General features: G+C 40.0%; 1 protein-coding gene across 1 annotated transcript in view; it reads right to left on the bottom strand.

Moving 5' to 3' along the window:
• LOC123511365 (tissue inhibitor of metalloproteinase-like) overlaps nt 1–23,804 on the bottom strand; it is a 141,820-nt gene that overhangs the window by 2,374 nt on the left and 115,642 nt on the right. The window contains exon 4 of the mRNA XM_045267183.1: nt 10,123–10,347. Coding sequence (XP_045123118.1) covers nt 10,123–10,347 — 225 coding nt within the window. The remainder of the gene's footprint in view (nt 1–10,122; nt 10,348–23,804) is intronic.

Here is a 23,804-nt window from a genome sequence, read left to right as displayed (position 1 = left end):
TGCATGCCTCTCCTCCTCCTGCGGCCTCGCTGCAGAAGGCTTTCTTCTTCCTCTCATCCCTATTCTGTCCAACTCTCTAGCGCAAGAGTTAATCAGTACTCTCAATCATTCATACCTTTCACTGGTAAACTCTGGAAAGCCCTTCCTGCATCTGTATTTCCGACTTCCTACGACTTGTCTTCTTTTAAGAGGGAGGTATCAAGGCATTTGCTCCCTAATTTTGGCTGACGTGTTTCTCTTTGTAGAGAGCCAGCACTCAATTGGGCCGTTTTTTAATCTTTCTTTTTTTTTTTTTTTTGCCCTTGGCTGGCTCTCTTCCCTTCATAAAAAATTTTAAAAAAATCCATATAAGGACGGATAAGGCCCTTGTACAGTTAGCAGTTGGAGAGGTGAGAAAAACTGGGGAAGACGCCGCCGATCACCTAACTTCATAAAAGCTGTTTTAACAAGAGATGAGGTTACCACTGAACTTGAATTGTTTTCTTTTTTGGGGCCGGGATGGCTCTGTGGCTGAGGTGGTGCCTCTCATGCAGATGACGGACGTTTGCGCCCACGCCGGGGGCACAAATAGTTTATATTTGTTTTATGTTCTTACATTAAGGCGAGATTTTCCTTGGAATGTCACCTTCTGTGCGTGTGTTTGAATATATATATATATATATATATATATATATATATATATATATATATATATATATATATATATATATATATATATATATATATATATATGTGATACATACTAATATAACCAAACATATGTACCTTTACTTGCCTATAGAATTAGTGCGCACTCCAGTGATCGTAAAAGGAAAGCATAAACAATTGTTTTGAAGGTAAAAGGTAGTAAGAAAAAATAACAAAAATCGTTTAAGCGAAATATTGTATAACAGTGAATCATATAATGTGGAGTATCTATAGGCTATCACTTACTCAGGCAGTCTAGCAGAGTCATTCATTCAGCCACCTTTAGTTATTGCTAAGTAGTTATTGTTAGTTAAATAGCTATTGAGTTCGGTATCTCGTTATATCTTTCAATCGGTCAGACATCTCTGAGTTAGCGAATTTACTGGTTAACTTATATAGCTCATTAGAAAGTAATTAAATCAGGTAATTAGTAACATAAAACCTTGACTATTCATAAATAAATCAAGGTACTAGTCATTCTATGTATCAATCGAAGACTTTATCTCTTCAGTACCGTGACGTGTATTTCATATTCATTCTGCTTACTATTTAGCGATTTCATACAGCTTCAGAAAATTATAAGGGGATTAAAATAGTGAAGACTGCATTAATCTTCTGACCTCCATAGACCCTTCCTAATGTAAATATAAATTGTCTATTCATAACAAAAACTCGTGGTAAAAAGTGCATCCCAGTAATGAAATGGATAAACCAAGGAGGTTTTATAACAGAAGGCGGCATGCTGTCATAAAATTGTAGCCAGCGCGCTATTGGTTTGCTGCTGTCCCTAACCCCCTTACATCCAAAACATTGCCGACAGCCCATTAAAAATACATGGGAACGCCCGAGTTACGCTCTTTATTTTCCGTCTATGTTCATGTTTCGAGGCTGCCTACCATATATGTGACCTTAATAAACTCGCAATAGTCGTGGCATACTGTGCCACGAAGATTTAGACGATAAATCATACATACAGATAAGCTGTCTTTGGGGGAAACGTATGACTGAACAAGGTCATGTACATATACATGTGCATTTAAATGAAGGATAAGTAAACTGTATATCAGGTGAAACTTTTGCCCAAAGGTAGATTTTTCTTGGTAAAGCAAAATACTCTCTCTCTCTCTCTCTCTCTCTCTCTCTCTCTCTCTCTCTCTCTCTCTCTCTCTCTCTCTCACAGACACACACACACACACACGCTCGGTAGCTCAGTGGTTAGAGCGCTGGCTTCACAAGCCAGAGGACCGGGGTTCGATTCCCCGGCCGGGTGGAGATATTTAGGTGTGTCTCCTTTCACGTGTAGCCCCTGTTCACCTAGCAGTGAGTAGGTACGGGATGTAAATCGAGGAGTTGTGACCTTGTTGTCCCGGTGTGTGGTGTGTGCCTGGTCTCAGGCCTATCCGAAGATCGGAAATAATGAGCTCTGAGCTCGTTCCGTAGGGTAACGTCTGGCTGTCTCGTCAGAGACTGCAGCAGATCAAACAGTGAAACACACACACACACACACTAAGATATATACATGAATTAATACTCTCTCTCTCTCTCTCTCTCTCTCTCTCTCTCTCTCTCTCTCTCTCTCTCTCTTTCTAGCTTTAATTTAGAATGATGTGTGATTTCATGTTGGAAAAGCATCAGTCACTGAGTCTTTACTTCACTATTTGTTCCTTGTCATGCATTGAACGAGAAAAAGTAATTTTTTGCAGTAATTTCTCCCAGAAACGTCCTGCTGTATTTCTTTCAATACTGCAGCTATTTCGGACTAACACCGTTAATAACAGATCTACATGACATATTTATGAAACTATAATGTAGTTTACATAAGTTAAACCATCAGTTCTTCCTTAGTTTCCCTCTAGTAATGAAAAGAAAGCGGCAAATTCCCATTGCTTAACACAGGAGAGGGCAATGTTTTGGTTGTAAGTTACGACGGTAAGCTCCACCCACTGCCTCATAATCTCCGCCCACTGGCTTCACTTTTTTTCGTACAGCGGAATAGGCGTGCGCCCTCTTCTTCAATATAACTTCCTTGCGATAAACACTTAGGCGTAACAGTAGGCTACAGTTCATAAGAGGATTATCAAACATCCCTACAATGTCATTCTATAGAGCTACAAAAAGATGCAATGAGCTGATGTGATATATTTTCTCCACAATTCTTTCTAAATAGTGACAGGTAAAAATCACACAGGTAAAACTCTATTCATGAACAAAAGTATGTTCACTTTATAATGAGTTGCCATTTAAATTTATTTGATCATCTCCAGGTTTCCAAACAAGTAGCCCTACGTCATTGATAGGAAGTGTATTAATGCAGATCACAGTAAATAGGAAGACAACATATTTGTGCTAATTAAAAATCCAAGTGGCGTAGATCAACTTGTATATGAAAACAATAAAAGGAGAAGACTCAAACTGTCAAATTTTCAGTGTTCACCGGCTGGTTTGATTCAGAAAATGGTTAGCATATCATATCTCGCAATTCAGAGTAGCGGTCTCAAAACATTATATTACGATGTATCTATTGATTTACCATGCTTTTACTTCTTCCAGTATTTTTCTGTTGTTATTTTACTATAGTATTTCTTTCTAATTACTTAAGCTTTATACTAATAAAATAATTATATAGAGCAAAATATAGTTGCACAGTGTACCAAGCTCTTTAATTTTTTGAGACTGATATAGCACAAAACTTTAGCACACATTTCACCTCGCCTCTACAGAGGTTAATGTTTTGTAATGAAAGTGTAGAACAATTTTTCTTTTGTTTCCTTTATGAGGAAAATGAAAACTTGTGGCCGAGACCAAACCGACAGCTAGGGACCGACCCCGAAGGACTGCGGCTCAAGTCATGGGGATTTTTATTTCAACAAGGACTCCGTGCGGCCGAAGACGGCCTGTTTCAGCAGGCGAGGGTAGTGTGACGCAGACGACGACGACGACGACGATGACGCCATGGCCAAGACAGGAGTCCGAATGTGGCCAGTGCATGTGTAACGCTTTCCCACGGGAGTCATATCTAAACCACTAGGGCAGGATCAGTGTCTGCGGCCGCAGTCTGGCCCGTCCTGGGTTTAGGAAACAACTTCTCTTCTCCCCCCTTTCTTTTCCCTCCGATAAAGCGCTTAGCTCCCAGATATTTCCTCTCCTCTCCATGACATGACGTAACCCATTCCCCAGAGTTCCTCACTCCTCCCTCTTCTGGCGTGATGCAAACCAGTACCCAGAGTTCCTCACTCTTCCCTCTTCTGGCGTCAAGCAACCCAGTCGCCAGAGTTCCCCAGTCGCCAGAGAAGAACTAAAGGAACATATACAGAAACAAGAAAAATAAGACAGAACAGAACAAGAACAGAAGAATCAGCTGCATACAACACAGCAAAGACTGAAGATTCAACACAAAAAGAACTGAAGAATTATCTGCAGACGACACAGCAAGAAATAAATACAAGGACACTAAAGAGAACAACAGGAAGAACTATGTCGAGGCTACAGGAATAGTTGCAAGGTGTATGACAGGAATGCGAGTCACTGCACCAAGGAGTGATGGAAGTGGCATTGAAAATGGATCAGCACCAGAAGGAAATGGAAGAAGAGACGAGAAAATTAATAAAGGAAGAACAAGCAAGAATGGGAAAAGAACAGGCAAGAATAATGGAAGAATAGACAAAAATGAAGGAAGAACAGAAAACGAACAAGAACAAGAACGAAGGGCAGCTATACTACAGGCTGGCACAAGCGTTGGAGCAGTGGTATGGGATGAAATACCAGGATAAATTCTTCAGGGCCAGATTCTGGACCCACATCAGGAGGCATGGTGAGTCCCTGCAGGAGTTGGCTCAGGACCTGGAGGGTATGGGACACTAGGCTTATTAAAAGGCTAACATTAGCCTGAGATGGTACTACTGCACAACCAGATAATCGACACTGGACAGATCACAACTAAAACTACAAAAAAAGTAATCTAAACCATCATCCAAGCAAAAAATTCTGGCCAGTGAAATGGAGTTCGAGTCCTGGTGAAGTACAGTTTTGTCATGTCACAGGGACGAATCAAGCTTTGGCACAGTCAGCGATGCGGAAAAATTTAAAAGAGCATGCTAGCTAGTACTGCGAGATGGGACACAAGAAAGACAATATCTACAAGGAGAAGAGGGAACAAGAAGGCAATACGAGAAAGAAGCTCAGAGGAGGACTTGAGTGCTGGAACTGTGGGGAGAAGGCCCATTGGCAGAAGGAGTGCCAAAAGAAGGGTACAGCTAGAGAAAAAGCGAGCCCCGAATCAGGAAAACTATGCATGGATAGTGTCAGGAGGACAACAACCAATCGGTCTTGTAATGCCCATAAGACATCGTGCAAGAAGGCCACAATTTCTAGCTGCCAGATGGAAGGGAAGATAGACACAGTGTTCTAGCCTGTGGTTCTCGACACGGGGTCAGAGAGGACAATGGTGACGCCAGATATGATCAGTCATTGGCAGCTCCCAGTAAAATCACAGTGACTGTGCAAAGTCACTGGACAATGCGCAGAATTCAAAGTGGATGTGGAGTTTCAGTTTGGGGAAAAGGAGGAGTCCCTCTCCGTGTATGTGGCTGATACAAAGGATCCATCCATCCTAAGTATCGATTATCTTGTTTGCCGTAGGTGTGAATTGGACTTCCATAAGTATCAACTGACTGTTAGGAGAAAGATGGTGTCGCTAAGGACGGTGAATAAGGAAGGGTGTGCAGTGATGGTCAAACGCACTACTGTTATACCCCAAAGTCAACGATGCTTCTACCCTGTGAAGTTAAGGGCACCTTCCAAGCCAGCCTCTGTGTGGTAAAGCATGGTGAGTCCATGCTCGATGGAAGAAAGAGTAATAGTGGGTAGAACTTTGGTTGATCCTGCAGAAGTAGTGCCTGTCATCGTGGCAAACTTCTTCCATCGTCCAAGGAAGATAAAACGAATAATTGTGGGGATGTTTCAGGGGATCAGCCAGGGCACCAAGTGGTACTTTTTATTAATGCAAGAGGAAACGCTGCCAAGGGTAACCAAATGTTAGAAAAAAAGGCCCATTGGAAATGAGGGTTCCCTGAAAAGTCAAAAGACTCATCCAAAAAACAAGGGACAAATGTCTCAACACCTATCCAAAAACAAGGGACAAATGTCTCAACACCTCACTCTTAAAAGAAGCTAAGTCGTAGTAAGATAGAAATACAGAAGCAGGTAGAGAGATCCAGACTTTACCAGTGAAAAGTATGAATGATTGAGAGTACTCGTTAACTCTTGTATTAGAGGGTTGGACAGAATAGGATCAGAGGAAGAAGAAAGTTTTATGCAGCGAGGTACCAGGAGGGGAGGCATGCAGTTAGCAAGATCAGTAAAACAGTTATCAATAAAAGATAGAAAGAGATGCAACATTTCGGCGGTGAGAAAGAGGCTGAAGACAGTCAGTCAGAGGAGAGGAGTTGATGAGACGAAAAGCTTTTGATTCCACCCTATCTAATAAAGCTGTATGAGTGAAACCCCCAAACATGCGAAGAGTACTCCATACAAGGACGGATAAGGCCCTTGTACAGAGTTAGCAGTTGGAGGGGCGAGAAAAACTGGCGGAGACGCCGCAGAACGCCTAACTTCATAGAAGCTGTTTTAGCAAGAGATGAGATGTGAAGTTTCCAGTTAAGATTATGAGTAAAGGACAGACCGAGGATATTCAGTGTGGAAGAGGGAGACAGTTGAGTGTCATTGAAGAAGGGGGAATAGTTGTCTGGAAGGTTGTGTCGAGTTGATAGATGGAGGAATTGAGTTTTGAGGCATTGAAAACTACTAGATTTTCTCTGCCCCAATCAGAAATTTTAGAAAGATCAAAAGTCAGTCGTTCTGTGGCGCCCCTGCGTGATCTGCTGACTTCTTGAAGGGTTGGACGTCTCTGAAAGGACGTGGAAAGGTGGTATCATCAGCGTGGGAGTGGATAGGGCAAGAAGTTTGGTGAAGAAGGTCATTAATGGATAATAGAAAGAGAGAGGGTGACAGGAAAGAACTCTGAGAAACTCAACTATTAATAGATTTAGGAGAAGGACAGTGGCCGTCTACCACAGCTGCAATAGAACGGTTGAAAAGAAAACCAGAGATAATGTTGCAGGGAGAAGGATAGAAACCGTAGGAGGGCAGTTTGAAATCAAAGCTTTGTGCCAGACTCTATCAAAAGCTTTTGATATGTCTAACGCGACAGCAAAAGTTTCACCGAAATCTCTAAAGAGGATGACCAAGACTCAGTAAGGAAAGCCAGAAGATCACCAGTAGAGCGACCTTGACGGAAGCCATACTGGCGATCAGACAGAAGATTGTGAAGTGACAGATGTTTGAGAATCTTCCTATTCAGGATAGATTCAAAAACTTTAGACAAGCAAGAGATTAAAGCTATAGGACGGTAGTTTGAGGGATTAGAACGGTCACCCTTTTTAGGAACAGGCTGAATGTAGGCAAACTTCCAGCAAGAAGGAAAGGTAGAAGTCGATAGACAAAGTTGAAAGAGTTTGGCCAGGCAAGGTGCAAGCACGGAAGCACAGTTTTGAGAACAATAGGAGGGACCCCATCAGGTCCATAAGCCTTCCGAGGGTTTAGGCCAGCGAGGGCATGGAAAACATCATTACGAAGAATTTTAATTGTAGACATGAAATAGTCAGAGGGAGGAGGAGAGGAGGACAAGCCCAGAATCATCCAAGGCGGAGTTTTTAGCTAAGGATTGAGAGAAGAGTTAGCTTTAGAAACAGAAGAGATGTCAGTGTTGCCATAAGGATGAAATAAAGAAGGGAAAGATGAAGAAGTATGTTATTGGAGATGTTTTGGCTAGATGCCAGAAGTCTCGAGGGGAGTTAGAGTTTGAAAGATTTTGACATTTTCTATCTATGAATGAGTGTTTGGCAAGTTGAAGAACAGACTTGGCATTATTCAGGGCAGAAATATAAAGAGGATGAGATTCAAGAGACTGAAGGCTCAAGTACCTTTCTTTGGGCAACCTCTCTATCATCATGTATATCAGGTTTATAACCCTTTCCAATACCTCTTCCCCTCTCCCTTTCTCTCCCTCTTAACCACTCGTATAGCATGAGAAAAGGCTGCGTTAAACCAAGGTTTACAACGTTTTGGATGAGAAAAAGAATGAGGAATGTACACCTCCATGCCAGACACTATCACCTCTGTTTTGCGTTCAGCACACAGAGATGGGTCTCTGGCACGGAAACAATTATCATTTAAGAGAGAATCAGCATAATACCTCCTCAGGTCCCCCCCCCCACCTGGCAGAGGCAAAACGCCAGAGGCACCTTCGTTTTGGGGGATCCTGAGGATATATTGGAGAAATAGGACAAAAAAAGAAATGAGATTATGATCGGAGGAGCCCAACGGAGAAGATAGGATAACAACATAAACTGAATGATTAAAGGTGAGGAAAAGATCAAGAATGTTCGGCGTATTTCCAAGACGGTCAGGGATACGAGTAGGGTGTTGTATCAGTTGCTCAAGGTCATGGAGGATAGCAAAGTTGAAGGCTAGTTCACCAGGATGGTCAGTGAAAGGAGAGGAAAGCCAAAACTGGTGGTGAACATTGAAATCTCCAAGAATGGAGATCTCTGCGAAAGGGTAGAGGGACAGAATGTGCTCCACTTTGGAAGTTAAATAGTCAAAGAATTTACTATAGTCAGAGGAGTTAGGGGAGAGATAGACAGCACAGATAAATTTAGTTTGAGAATGACTATTGAGTCTAAGCCAGATGGTGTAAAACTCGGAAGATTCAAGAGCGTGGGTACGAGAGCAAGTTAGGTCGTTGTGCACATAGACGCAATATCCAGCTTTGGAGAGAAAATGAAAATAGAGAAAGTAGAAGGGAACAGAAAAGGGGCTAGTCTCAGTTGCCTCAGACAACTGTGTTTCGGTGAGGAAAAGAAGATGAGAGGTGTTGTTTTACAGATTATAAATTAGATGTAAAATCACGAATGTTGCAGAAGTTATTGAAGAAAAAGTCGAGGGAGGCGTCAACACATTTTAGGTCGCCACCGAGAGAGCAGTCCGATCTGGGGACATTTCTGGTCCCCTATCTAGAAAGAGACTCTAAAGCTAGATTTGGGATCGCCATTTTAAATTTTGAATTTTAAGTGTGTAACAAGTGCATGTAGTTTTGTGTGAAGAAAGAGAGTTGTCTTTAGAGGGCAGGTTGTGACTGCCTCCTAGAGTTGTGAGACACAAAGAGAAATGTTAGCGAGATCACTACTAGCTTTAATGGAAGGTTCATCCCTTGAACCAGTGCTATTAGACCTCGCTAGGAATAAATTTTCGGTTCGGTAGGTGTCTACTACCTCCTCCTTTGCTACTACAGAAACAACTTCTTGTGGAAAATGTGAATGACCTGGACTTTGGGTGTACGGACCTGGAAGTGGAAGAGCACTACATCGATACAGGGAGCCATTGCCCAGTGAAGCAAACTCCTTGCATGATAACACCAACTCGATTCCAAGAAATGTAGGTGATTTGGAAGTTAATGCAGCAATGAGTAATTGGGCAGTCCAGCAGCCCACTGGCTTCTGTTGTCGTGCTGGTGGGGAAAAGGATGGTTCCCTCAGCTGATGCGTAGAATATTGGGTCCTCAATGACATTACCATGAAGGATTCATATCCCCTGCCACGGACCGACGACACATTTGATACTCTTGTTGATGTTAATGGTTTACGACACTGGATATGAAGTCTGAGTACTACCAAGTCAAGATAGCGGAGAAGAAAAGAGAAAAAACAACCTTCTACGGAAAAGGCTATGGTAATTCAAGATGATGCACTTTGTTCTATGCATTGCGCCAGCCATATACGAGCGCCTGATAAAGAAGGTGCTGGAAGAACTCCACCGGAAGACCCATTGACGTGACTGTCTTCGGTAAGACCTTCGAGCAGGAGCTGGAGAGGTTGTCAGAGGAGTTTGGCCGGTTTAGAGCCAAACACCATAAGCTCAGCTTAAAGAAATGCTGTCTGTTTCACAAAGATATTCAATTACTGCTACATCGTAAGTGAGGCTGGAATATGCACTAATCATGTAAAGATGACTGTGATGAAGGAATGGCCCAGCACCCAGAAACTTAAAGTACCTAATGACAAATAAAGGGCCAAAAGGCAAACACTGTTCTAAATGCTCATTCAGTAGAGCAGGAGTTATTGAATAATTATTATTAGACCTTTTTATTTATTTATCTTTTATCTATATATTTTTTTCATTTATTTTATTCTATTATTCCTTTTTTATTTATTGATTTATTTCTATTTTTATTTTAGTTTATTTTTCATTCTATTTATTTATTTATTTATTTATTTATTTATTTATTTATTTATTTATTCTTATTTTTCTTCTTTTTTTTTTTGCGGCATTGGAGGAAGCAAACTGAAAGAGGTTTCATTCAAATCAGCTTCCACTCACCTGGCAATCACAGCCATTCTGATAGAGAAGCTTGAATCCCTTCTTCATCTTGGGTGTCAGATTTCTGATGGGAGACGCAAAGTCACACAGTGACACCCAAGGCTTGGAGCCAGCCACATGGCCACTGATGACGTAGGAGGTACGAGGTAGAAGTCCCGCCTTGCAAGTCCCTGGTAAAGTGTATAGCAGGCCTTTCTGCAACATAAGTTCCACCTTCTCTGATCCCTATGGAAGAAAAGAAACGTTAGTTTCTTTCTCTCTCTCTCTCTCTCTCTCTCTCTCTCTCTCTCTCTCTCTCTCTCTCTCTCTCTCTCTCTCTCTCTCTCTCTGTGTGTGTGTGTGTGTGTGTGTGTGTGTGTGTGTGTGTGTGTGTGTGTGTGCCTCCCAGAGCTGTTTACATCTATGGGAGACACACTGCATTGCACAACAGAATGGCAGTGAGGCTTAGATTAGATTATAAATACTTTTGGGAAGTTAGTGCTTCTCCTGGTATATGCTGTGTGCTGAACCAAGACCTTTGTTTTATTTCATTATTAATGCAACAATAGATGTACCAATCAATCAATCAATCAATCAATCAATCAATATATATATATATATATATATATATATATATATATATATATATATATATATATATATATATATATATATATATATAGAGAGAGAGAGAGAGAGAGAGAGAGAGAGAGAGAGAGAGAGAGAGAGAGAGAGAGTTAAATAAGAAAAATAAATATCTTATGTATGTTGCTATATATTACCATGAATAATATGTAACGTGTGTGTGTGTGTGTGTGTGTGTGTGTGTGTGTGTGTGTGTGTGTGTGTGTGTGTGTGTGTGCGCGCCAGCAAAGAAAATGTAAGAAAGATAATTGAGTACTGTGATTTTTCATCTTTTCGTTTAATCTTACATGTTAACATTATGTTAAATTATACGGCGCTATTAACTACTGTATGTATTATGTTGATATGAACACTACTTAGGAGAGAGAGAGAGAGAGAGAGAGAGAGAGAGAGAGAGAGAGAGAGAGAGAGAGAGAGACGGGACCGTGGTGCTTAACGATACGTTAATATTTTGTGTTACTTTGCTGTTATGAATACTACTTAACATTTGTGTGTGTGTGTGTGTGTGTGTGTGTGTGTGTGTGTGTGTGTGTGTGTGTGTGTGTGTTTATGTGTGTGTGTGTGTGTGTGTGTGTGTGTGTGTGTGTGTGTGTGTGTGTGTGTGTGTGTGTGAAGAAAACGGTAGCGTAATAATGGGTAACTGAAACTTTTCATTTTTATTATTCATTTATTTTTTTTTTTCATTGTACTTATAGGAAGATTACTGATTTAATCCCAGAGATAGCTAATAACACTAGTTCAGAGGATGCTGTGAACCGTCCATTAAAGCTAGTTGTGATCTCGCCCTCTAAAGACAACTCTCCTTCTTCCCACAAAACTACATGCACTTACCACACATACACCGTTCACTTAAAAATAAAAAAAAATTTGAAAGAAAAATGGGTACTCTAAACCATGTCTCGGACTCCCCAAAAAGTGACGACCACAGATGCCTTGACACCTCCCTCAATATTTTCTACATTAACTTCTGCAACATTCGCGGTCTTAGATCTAATTTTCAATCTGTAGAACACCACCTCTTCTCTACTAAACCTCATCTTCTTTTCCTCACCGAAACAAAGCTATCTGAGGCAACTGACAGTAGTCCCTTCTCTGTTCCCTCCTACTTTCTCTATTCTCATTTTCGTTCCAAAGCTGGATGTTGTGTCTATGTACGCAACGACTTAATTAACTTGCTCTCATGCCCACGCTTTTGAATCTTCCGAGTTTTCCACCAACTGGCTTCGACACAATAGTCACTCTAACTAAATTCATCCTTGCTGTCTATCTCTCCTCTACCTCTTCTGACTATATTAAATTCTTCGACTATTTAACTTCCAAAGTGGAGAAACATACTGTCTCTCTATCCTTCCTCAGAGATTTCCATTCTTGGACATTTCAATGTTCACCAACAGCATTAGCCTTTAACTTTGCTATCCTCCATGACCTACAGCAACTGGTGCAACACTCTACTCGTATTCCTGACCGTCTTGGAGACACGCCCAACATTCGTGATCTCTTCCTCAACTCTAATCCTTCTGATTATGCTGTCACCTTTTCATCTCCGTTGGGCTCTTCCAATTACAGTCTCATTTCTGTATATTGTCCTAATTTCTCCAATCCCTCCACAGGATTCCCCAAAGCGAAGGTGTCTCTCGCGTTTTGGCTCTGCCAGTTGGAGGGACCTGAGGAGGTATTATGCTGATTTTCCATGAAATGATTACTACTTCCGTGTCAGAGACCCATCTCTTTGTGCTGAATGCATAACAGAGGTGATAGTGTCTGGCATGGAGGCGTACATTCTTTCTTTTCTCAACCTTTCTAAACCTTGGTTTAACTCAGCCTGTTCTCGTGCTATACATGATAGAGAGTTGCCCACAAAAGGTACTTGAGCCTTCCATCTCCTGAATCTCAAGCACTTTATATCTCTACCCGGAATCATGCCAAGTCTGTTCTTCAACTTGCCAGACACTCCATCATAAATAGAAAATGTCAAAATCTTTCAAACTCAAACTCCCTCGAGACTTCTGGCATCTAGCCAAAAACATCTCAAATAACTTCACTTCTTCATCTTTCCCTCCTTTATTTCATCCTGATGGCACCACTGCCAACTCTTCTGTCTCTAAAGCTGAACTCTTCTCAAACCTTTGCTCACAACTCCACCTTGGATGATTCTGGGCTTGTCCCTCCTCTCCTCCTCCTCTGACTATTTCATGTCTACAATTAAAATTCTTCGTAATGATGTTTTCCATGCCCTCGCTGGCCTAAACCCTCGGAAGGCTTATGGACCTGATGGGGTCCCTCCTATTGTTCTCAAAAACTGTGCTTCCGTGCTTGCACCTTGCCTGGCCAAACTCTTTCAACTTTGTCTATCGACTTCTACCTTTCCTTCCTGCTGGAAGTTTGCCTACATTCAGCCTGTTCCTAAAAGGGTGACCGTTCTAATACCGTCCTATAGCTTTAATCTCTTGCTTGTCTAAAGTTTTTGAATCTATCCTGAATAGGAAGATTCTCAAACATCTGTCACTTCACAATCTTCTATCTGATCGCCAGTATGGCTTCCGTCAAGGTCACTCTACTGGCGATCATCTGGCTTTCCTTACTGAGTATTGGTCATCCTCTTTTAGAGATTTCGGTGAAACTTTTGCTGTAGCATTAGACATATCAAAAGCTTTTGATAGAGTCTGGCATAAAGCTATGATTTCAAAACTACCCTCCTACGGCTTCTATTCTTCTCTCTGCATCTTTATCTCAAGTTTCCTTTCCGACCATTCTATTGCTGCTGTGGTAGACTACCACTGTTCTTCTCCTTATTCTATTAATGGGGGAGTTCCTCAGGGTTCTGTCCTGTCACCCACTCTCTATTATTCATTAATGACCTTCATAACCAAACTTCTTTCTCTATCCACTCCTACGCTGATGATACCACACTACATCTTTTCACATCCTTTCAGAGACGACTAGCCCTACAGGAAGTCAACAGATCACAGAGGAACGCCACAGAACGACTTCCGATTGGGGCAGTAAAAATCTAGTTTTCATTGCCTCAAAAAACTCAATTCTTCCATCTATCAACTCGACACAATCTTTCAGACAACTATCCCCTCTTCTTCAATGACACTCAATTGTCCCTCTTCCACACTGAATATCCTCGGTCTGTCCTTCACTCATAATATTAACTGGAAACTTCACACCTCATCTCTTGTTAAAACAGCTTCTATGAATTTAGTCGTTCTTCAGCGTTTCCGCCAGTTTTTCTCTCCTTCCAATTGCTTACTCTGTATAAGGGCCTTATCCGCCCCTGTATGGAGTACTCTTCCCACATTTGGGAAGGTTCCAGTAAAACAGTTTTACTAGTTAGGGTGGAATCAAAAGCTTTTCGTCTCATCAACTTCCCTCCTCTGACTAACTGTTTTTAGCCTTTTTCTCATCGCCGAAATGTTGCATCTCTTTCTATCTTTTATCGTTATTTCTATACTAACTGTTCTATTAATCTTGTTAACTGCATGCCTTCTCTCCTCCTGCGGCCTCGCTGCAGAAGGCTTTCTTCTTCCTCTTATCCTTATTCTGTCCAACTCACTAACGCCAGAGTTAACCAGTACTCTCAATCATTCATACCTTTCACTGGTAAACTCTGGAACTCCCTCCCTGAATCTGTAGTTCCAACTTCCTACGACTTGTCTTCTTGTAAGGGGAGGTATCAATGTATTTGCTACCTAATTTTTGCTGAAGCTTTTTCTCTTTGTAGAGAGCCAGCACTCAAGTGGACCCTTTTTTTTTTATCTTTACTTTTAATTTTTTTATGCACTTGGCTGGCCCTCTTCCTTACATAGAAAATGAGAAATTTATATATATATATATATATATATATATATATATATATATATATATATATATATATATATATATATATATATATATATATATATATACTACTTTGTATAATAATAGAACTATTACAATGTTGTATACTCTATTTTTGGGGTGATGATCAACTCTAAGTATGTTGTTATACTCAAGATAATAATGCACCATTTGAAACATTATTATGTTGGTGTCTTGTAGAGAATGTAGAGAAGTCTTGGATGGTGAGAGTGTTTTTGTGTGAGCTGTGCGAAGACCTTTTTCATGACAGATGTTGTCATGGAATGTGTCAGAGGTGTAGTTCCAGTGTTTTCCCTTTTAATCGCACTGTGAGTGATGAGGAATTCGCGATATATCTCCATGAACATTTTGAACCACTTCTAACCTCAATTCAATTAGATTCTTACTTTCAATCCATTGGAATTAAATCATATAGAAACAAACACTTATTGATGATGCTGACCCAGATTAACACTTTTTTAGTCTTATACAGTCAAGTAATATATCAAGTAAATATTTTGATGAAAACAGATTTAATAAAGAATTTGAAGAAATATGTGAACATTACAACTTTTCTTTATTACATTTAAATATTCGCAGTGTACCAAAAGATCTAAATAATCTTATAACTTATGTGCAAAATCTAAAAATTAGCTTTGATGTTATTGGCCTCACTGAAACGTGGATAAATGAAGCAAATACTAATCTGTATAAACATAGAAAGCTATGTACAGAGTGATCTATACAGAAAAGAAAGGAGAGGAGGAGGTGTTTTGTTATATGTTAAAGAAGATAGTGTTTCATAATATAGATGACTTAACATTTAATAATAATATCGTTGAATCATTATTTATAGAATTGAGTAGCTCAGAACAAAAAGGCAAAAAAAAAAAAAAAAAACAATAAGTGGAGTTGTCTATAAACCTCCTGATGCACCAATTGATCCCTCTCTTGATTCCCTTAATGAAATGTTAAATATTGTGAATAAGGAACAAAAATGTGACAATTTCATGGGAGACTTTACTTTGCTTAGAGATGAAAGACATTTACCAACGTTAAATTTCATAAATACTATGATAAGCTTCTCCTTTTTACCATTGATTAATAAACCGACAGGAATTACTAGTACTACAGCTACCCTCACTGATAATATATTTAGTAATAATGTACTGTACACAAATATCTCTGACTACCTTCCTATATTTTGTGTTAAAAAAACTTACTGTCACATTAAAAATAACAACACTATAACAAAGAGAATTTATAATGAGAGTAAGATAAAGAAATTTCTTGAAATTTGTAATAATGTAAACTGGGAGGATATTGTCATATAAATGACTGCCAAGAAGTATTCACTAAATTCCATAATAGTTCTCAAAATGTTATGACGAGGCATTCCCAATAGTTACAATGAAATTAGGTTACAAACATAGAAAATCATGGTTAACGCCAGCCATGCAAGAACCAATAAAAACTAAAAAATAAATTATACAGGCTACAGTTAAAAAGGTCTTCTAAAGAAAATATAGATAATTACAAGCTATACAAAAGAAATCTTCAGTAGTTAATTCGTCAAGCTGAACGTAGCTATTACGATGAAAAGTTAAAAGACAATATAGGAAACATTAAAAAATCTTGGCAAGTAATTCATGAAATTATTAACAAAAACAGGAAAACAACTATGAAATTAAATAAAATTATTGTGAAAGATAAAATAGAAGAGAATCCTTAAATTATTGCTAATGCTTTTAATGATTTCTTTGTAAATATTGGAAAGAATATCAGTGATTCTGTATCTTTTTGTAATCGACATTACTTCTCATACTTACCGGCGCAAAACCACAGCTCAATTTTCTTGCAGCCTACAGACAAATATGAGATCACCAGTGTAATAAAACTGTTAAAGAGAAAGAGCCCAGGATATGATGGTATAACAGTCTATGTCAGAAGGACATGGAACCGACTTAGCTTTGATTAATATTGTTGATAAAATATCAGAAGCATTGGATGCTGCTGATTATGTTCTCAGGGTATTTCTTGACTTCAGAAAAGCATTTGATACTATTAATCATTATTAAGAACTCATATCCGGCTTCTTTAAAAGCTCTGACGCATATTATAAATCAGTCATTTTTACAAGAAGTGTTTCCATAGGGAAAAAAAATGATTAAGTAATTCCCATATTGAAAGGAGGTGACTGTACACTAATAAATAAATATCGGCCGCTTTCAGTATTAAGTGTTTTCTCTAAAATATTGGAACAAATTATGAATAAGAGATTAAATGAATTTATAAAGTTACACAATATTTTATGAAAATATTCATTTGGCTTCAGAGAAGGACATGGAACCGACTTAGCTTTGATTAATATTGTTGATAAAATATCAGAAGCATTGGATGCTGCTGATTATGTTCTCAGGGTATTTCTTGACTTCAGAAAAGCATTTGATACTATTAATCATAGCATTTCATTAGATTAATTGATAAAGGTATGGAATAAGAGGTATAGCTTATAAATGGACAAAAAGTTATTCCACAAACAGATATCAGTATGTTTTATTTAATGAAGTAAAATTAGAATCCTTACGAATTATGTCTGGTATTAATAGTGGTGTTCCTCAGGGTTTTGTCCTGTCACCCGCTATCTTTCTATTATTCATTAATGACCTTCTTAACCAAACTTCTTGCCCTATCCACTCCTACGCTGATGATACCACCCTACATCTTTCCACGTTCTTTCAGAGACGTCCAACCCTTCAGGAAATCAACAGATAACGCGAGGACGCCACAGAACGCCTGACTTCCGATCTTTCTAAGATTTCCGATTGGGGCAGAGAAAATCTAGTAGTTTTCAATGCCTCAAAAACTCAATTTTTCCATCTATCAACTCGACACAACCTTCCAGACAACTATCCCCTCTTCTTCAATGACACTCAACTGTCTCCCTCTTCCACAATGAATATCCTCGGTCTGTCCTTTGCTCATAATCTTAACTGGAAACTTCACATCTCATCTCTTGCTAAAACAGCTTCTATGAAATTTAGGTGTTCTGAGGCGTCTCCGACAGTTTTTCTCGCCCTCCAACTGCTTACTCTGTATAAGGGCCTTATCCATCCCTGTATGGAGTACTCTTCGCATGTTTGGGGGGGTTCCAGTCACACAGCTTTGCTTGATAGGGTGGAATCGAAAGCTCTTCGTCTCATCAACTCCCCCCCCTCTGACTAACTGTCTTCAGTCTCTTTCTCACCGCCGAAATGTTGCATCCCTTTCTATATTTTATCGCTATTTTCATGGTAACTGTTCTACTGATCTTGCTAACTGCATGCCTCCCCTCCTCCTGCAGCCACGCTGCACAAGGCTTTCTTCTTCCTCTCATCCCTATTCTGTCCAACTCTCTAATGCAAGAGTTAACCAGTACGCTCAATCATTCATCCCTTTTACTGGTAAACTCTGGAACTCTCTCCCTGCATCTGTATTTCCGAATTCCTACAACTTGTCTTCTTTTAAAAGGGAGGTATCGAGGCATTTGCTCCCCTAATTCTGGCTGACGGTTTTGGCACTTTTTGAAGTCTTTGGAGAGCCAGCGCTCAAGTGGGCCTTTTTCTAACTTTCTTTTTTTTTCCTACGTAAAAAAAAAAAAATAATAAAATACCACAAGGGTCAATTTTGGGATGGTTATAATTATATATATATATATATATATATATATATATATATATATATATATATATATATATATATATATATATATATATATATATATATATATATATATATATATATATATTGCGGGGCCGGAAGGGGGGTAGTTATGGTGGCGTTTACAATGCTATCTGGTTGGCAATTTTTGCTATTGGTTGCAGTGGTGGTGTTGAGAGAGACAGGAAGTGAGACCCTGGATGTGCATGACCGAGCAGGTGGATAAACCAACCGTGATTGGTTTATGAACGAGCCAATCAGTGCAGAGTGGCTGGAAAGCGAGTTATAAAAACGGGCCGCAGCCTGCTTCGCCCTACTTGCTCTTTGCTCGCCCGCTCTCTCGGTCTGGCGCTCTCTCGGTTCCTGCCCAGTTCTCCTGCATGAGGACATTGTGGTCTCCCACAAGTTCGTCGCTCTGCTCCTGTTCTGCACCCTTTACCCCCTTGTCAGCGCACTGTGTGTTCTCCGTCTCCGCTCATGTCCTGTGTATCACCTAGTACCACCTGGTAATGTACTGTATTGTACCAAAGTAAACTTAAGAAGCTGTGCTAAGTGTTTCCTCCCTCCTGTCTATCTGAGTGGGTCCTGCCTGACTCCTGGTGAGTAAGTGTACCTCGCTCCCTTCGCTAGTCAAGGATCTTCGCCAGTATTATCCCTTTGCCACCCCGTCCTAAGTGCTGTCCTGGTCTGCCGCAGAGGGTAAGTGAGTTTATGGTCGCGGCTATGGAAGCTGAGTAAGGACGTTGGGAGTGGTGTCCCTGTTAGGGTGGCTTTTGTAACAATATTAATGACATTTTTAGCATTTCAATGCTATTATTACCAATAATTTTTGCAGACGACAAATTTATTTCTTAAAGGTCCTAATATTGATCAAATGGTTACACACATGAATATAGAATTGATAAAGTTGATGACTTTTGATTCATACAAATAAATTTTCATTGAATATCTCAAAGACACATTACATGATTTTCAAGAATTAAGGTAAAGTTGATAAAACTAATTCAATAAATGTTAATATCGATCAGGTTAAGTTAAAAATTGTTAATTCAACAAAAAATTTAGAAGTAATAATTGACAATAGACTGTCTTGATCACAACATTAATTACATAAAAAATAGAATTGCAAAAAGCATTGGGATTTTATGTAAAGCCAGGAAATTTTTGTACACCACAACTCTAGTAACATTGTACAATTGTTTTATCCATATATTATTTACGGGGTGGAAGTTTGGGGAACAACAAATGATAATTATATTCAGCAGGTTGTAAAGTTACAACAGAGGTCAGTGCGAGTTATCACATCATCAAAACCCAGAGATCACACTATTCCATTATTTATGAAAATTTAAAATACTACCATTTTCTCAATTTTATATGCATTGTGTTACCAAATTAATGTATAGATATGTAAAATAGTTGGTACTGTCAGCACAGAGTCATGTTTACCACTAGTGAGGACATACTCTTATCCAACCAAACAAAGAAGTAACCTTCGCCTACCTCAAGGCAGAACATTTAGATTCAAAGCAACTCATGTATGGAATGAAATGGCAGGGAAGGTAGATCGTCACTGTTCCTTGCCAACATACAGGTATAGAATCAAGAATTATCTAATTAACATGTAATGAGACCAGGTAGCTCTACTATTAATAAAAAAATATATACGTTAACTACATTAGCCGTCAATATTATATACTATAGTGAATTATATAGAGGAGGGCAAAATATACCAAAAGGTATCAGTCCTCATTGTCAAGCAAAATAAAATAATGTTTTTTTATGGAATTATATCTTGTAATCTTGTAAATCTTACCAGCTCCCAGGTGGAAGGGAAGATCAATAAAGTATTCTGCGCTGCCGGATGTGGGGTAGTCATCGACTTTGCGGGGTCACTATACACTGTGCAGAAATTAAAGGTCTAGTGGACGTGAAGTTCCAGCTCGGAGGAAACGAGGAGTCTATCTCCGTGTACATGGCTGATACAGAGGTCTCCTGCATTCTAGATATGGATTATCTTGTCTCCTGCAGATGTGTCGGACTTCAAAATGCAGCAGCTGACCATTAAGGGTGGACAAGATGATCTGCCTGACCATCTGCGCGACCGGTTTTCCAGAAGTTCCTAGTGCCTCGAGGAGCCCTAAATGGATCAATCAAGTGGAGAATACGGAAATCTTTTTCACCGGAGACCTGTAATTGGCGTGTATGGATCTGATAGAGTACTGCATTGATACAGCAATTCACCTCCCAGTGAAGCAAGCTCCTCACATGATAGCATCAGTTCGTCACCAGGAAATGGAGAAGGTGATGGACGAATTAGGGCAGCAAGGGATAATTGAGAAGTCCAGGAGCCTACAGGCTTTTGCTGTCATAGTGGCGAGGAAAAGGATGTTTCCCTTAGGTAGACTACTAGCTGGCCCCTCAATCACATCATCATTAAGAACTCTTATCCCCTGTCACCGATCAACGACACTTTTGACTATCTTTTGGGTGCCAAATGGTTTTCGACGCTGGAGTACTTCCAAATCAAAATGGCGGTACGACAGGAAAAAACAACCTTCTCCTATGGAAAAGGGCTGTGGCCATTCAAGGTATCTATAATGAACCAGCTATGTACGAGTGCTGGAAGGACTCTACTGGAAGACAGAGTTGATTTATATTGATGACGCGATCGTCTTTCACCAGACCTTCGAACAGGAGCTGGAAAGACAGTGGGAGAGGTCTTCTTTAAATTTAGGGGCACACGCCTTACGCTTAATCCAAAGAAATGCTGCTGGTTTCAGAAGTAGTTCGAATATATGGATTCCATTGTAAATGAATGAAGCTGAAGGCGTTGATTTACTTTGGTGATATGATTGTCCTCAGCCAGACCTTTGAGGAGCTGGAGAAGCAATCAGAGGTCTTCGTCAGGTTACAGGACACACATCTTAAGCTCAGTCTAAAGAAATGCTGCTGGTTTCAGAAATACTCCGAATATCTGGGTCACATTGTAAGTGAGGCTTAAGTACGCATTAATCTTGTTTACTTGGAGGAGGTAATAGACACTTACCGAAGCGATAATCTAATGCCAGCGAGATCTAATAGCACTAATTCAGCGTGTGCTGTGAACTCTCCATTAAAGCTAGTTGTAATCTCGCTCAACGTTTCCCCGTGTCTCACAACTCAAGGGTCAGTCACAGCCTACCCTCTAAAGAAAACTCTCCTTCTTCACTCAAAACTACATGCACTTACCAGACATACACACACACACACACACACACACACACACACACACACCGCGTAGTGTAGTGGTTAGCACGCTCGACTCACACTCGAGAGGGTCCGGGTTCGAGTCCCGCAGGCGGCGAGGCAAATGGGCAAGCCTCTTAATGTGTGGCCCCTGTTCACCTACCAGTAGAATAGGTATGGGATGTAACTCGAGGAGTTGTGGCCTAGCTTTCCCGGTGTGTGGAGTGTGTTGTGGTCTCAGTCCTACCCGAAGATCGGTCTATGAGCTCTGAGCTCGCTCCGTAATGGGGAAGACTGGCTGGATGACCAGCAGACGACTGAGGAGGAGGAGGTGAATCACACACACACACACACACACACACACACACACACACACACACACACTTAACTTAAAAGTCAAATTTATTTAAATAATGGCATCTCCAAATCCAGCCTCGGAGTCCCCTTCTGGGAAGGAGACCAGGAATGTCCTCAGGTCGGATTGCTCTCTTGGTGGCGATCCAAAATGTCTTGACACCTCCCTTGACATATTCATTAACTTTTGCAATATTCGCTGTCTTAGATCTAAATTTCAATCTGTAGAACACCACTTCTCCTCTACTAAACCTCATCTTTTCCTCACCGAAACACAGCTATTTGAGGCAACTGACAGTAGCCTCTACTCTGTTCCTTCCTACTTTCTCTATCATCATTTCCACTCCAAAGCTGGATGTTGCGTCTATGTACGCAATGACTTAACTTGACCTCTTGCCCACGCTCTCGAATCCTCTGAGTTATCTACCATCTTGCTTCGAGTCAATAGTCAATCTCTAACCAAATCTATCTGTGCTGTCTATCTCTCCCCTAACTCTTCTTGACTAGAAAATTATTTGACTATTTAATTTCCAAAGTGTTGCACATTCTGTCCCTCTATCCTTTTGCGGAGATCTTCATCCTTGGAGATTCCAATTTTCACCACCCGCTTTGACTTTCCTCTCCCTTCACTGACCATCCTAATGAACTAACCTTCAACTTTGCTATCCTTCATAACCTAGAAAAACTGGTGCAACACGCTACTAGTATTCCTGACCGTATTAGAGATGCACCCAACATTCTTGATTTTTTCCTTACCTCAAATCATTCTGCTTCTACTGTTACCTTATCTTCTCTGTTGGGCTCCTCCTATCACAATCTGATTTTTGTATCTTGTCCTATCTCTCCAATCCCTCCTCAAGATCCTCCAAAGTGATGCTGTCTCTGGTGTTTTTTTCCACTGCCAGTTGGGGGTACCTGAGGAGGTATTATGCTGATTTTCTCTAGAATGATTACTGTTTCCGTGTCAGAGACCTGTCTCTGTGTGCTAAACGCATGAAAAAAATGATAGTGTCTAGCATGAAGGCGTACATTCCTCCCTCTTTTTCTCAACCTAAACCTTCTAAACCTTGGTTTAACACAGCCTGTTCTCGCGTTATACATGATAGAGAGTTTGTCCTCAAAAGGTACTTAAGTCTTCCATCTCCTGAATCTCATGCACTTTATATTTCTGCCCGGAATCATGACAAGTTTGTTCTTCAACTTGCCAAATACTCCTTCATAAATAGAAAATGTCAAAATCTTTCAAACTCTAACTCCCCTTGTGACTTCTGGCATCTTGCCAAAAACATCTCCAATAACTTAATTTTTGCATTTTTTTTTCTCTCTTATTTAATCCTGATGGCACCACTGCCATCTCATTTGTTTCTAGAGCTGAACTCTTCTCTCAAACCTTTGCTCACAACTCCACCTTGGATGATTATGGGTTTGTCCCTCCCTCTTACTATTTCATATCTATAATTAAAATTCTTCGTAATGATGTTCTCCATGCCCTCGCTGGACTAAACCCTCAGAAAGCTTATGGACTTGTTGGGTCCATCCTATTGTTCTCAAAAATTGTGCTTCCGTGCTTGCACCTGCCTCTCTCTCTCTCTCTCTCTCTCTCTCTCTCTCTCTCTCTCTCTCTCTCTCTCTCTCTCTCTCTCTCTCTTTATACCTTTATTTAGAATGATGTGTGATTTCATGTCACTGTGCATTGGAAAAGCTTCAATCACTGAAATTTTACTTTACTATTTGTTCCTTGCCATGCATTAAACAAGAAAAAGTAATCTTTTTGCCATAATTTCACCCGGAAACGTCCTGCTGTATGTTTTTCAATACTATAGCTATTTCGCATGAACACCGTTAATAACAGGTCTACATGACATAATTATGAAACTATAATGTGGTTTACATAAGTTAAACCATCAATTTTTTCTTAGTTTTATTCTAGTAAT

The sequence above is a fragment of the Portunus trituberculatus genome, chromosome 31 (assembly GCF_017591435.1).
Source record: "Portunus trituberculatus isolate SZX2019 chromosome 31, ASM1759143v1, whole genome shotgun sequence".
In the NCBI taxonomy this organism is placed as follows: Eukaryota; Metazoa; Arthropoda; class Malacostraca; order Decapoda; family Portunidae; genus Portunus; species Portunus trituberculatus.
The sequence above is the reverse complement of the archived record's forward strand: the minus strand, read 5'-3'. Positions and strand labels throughout refer to the sequence as shown.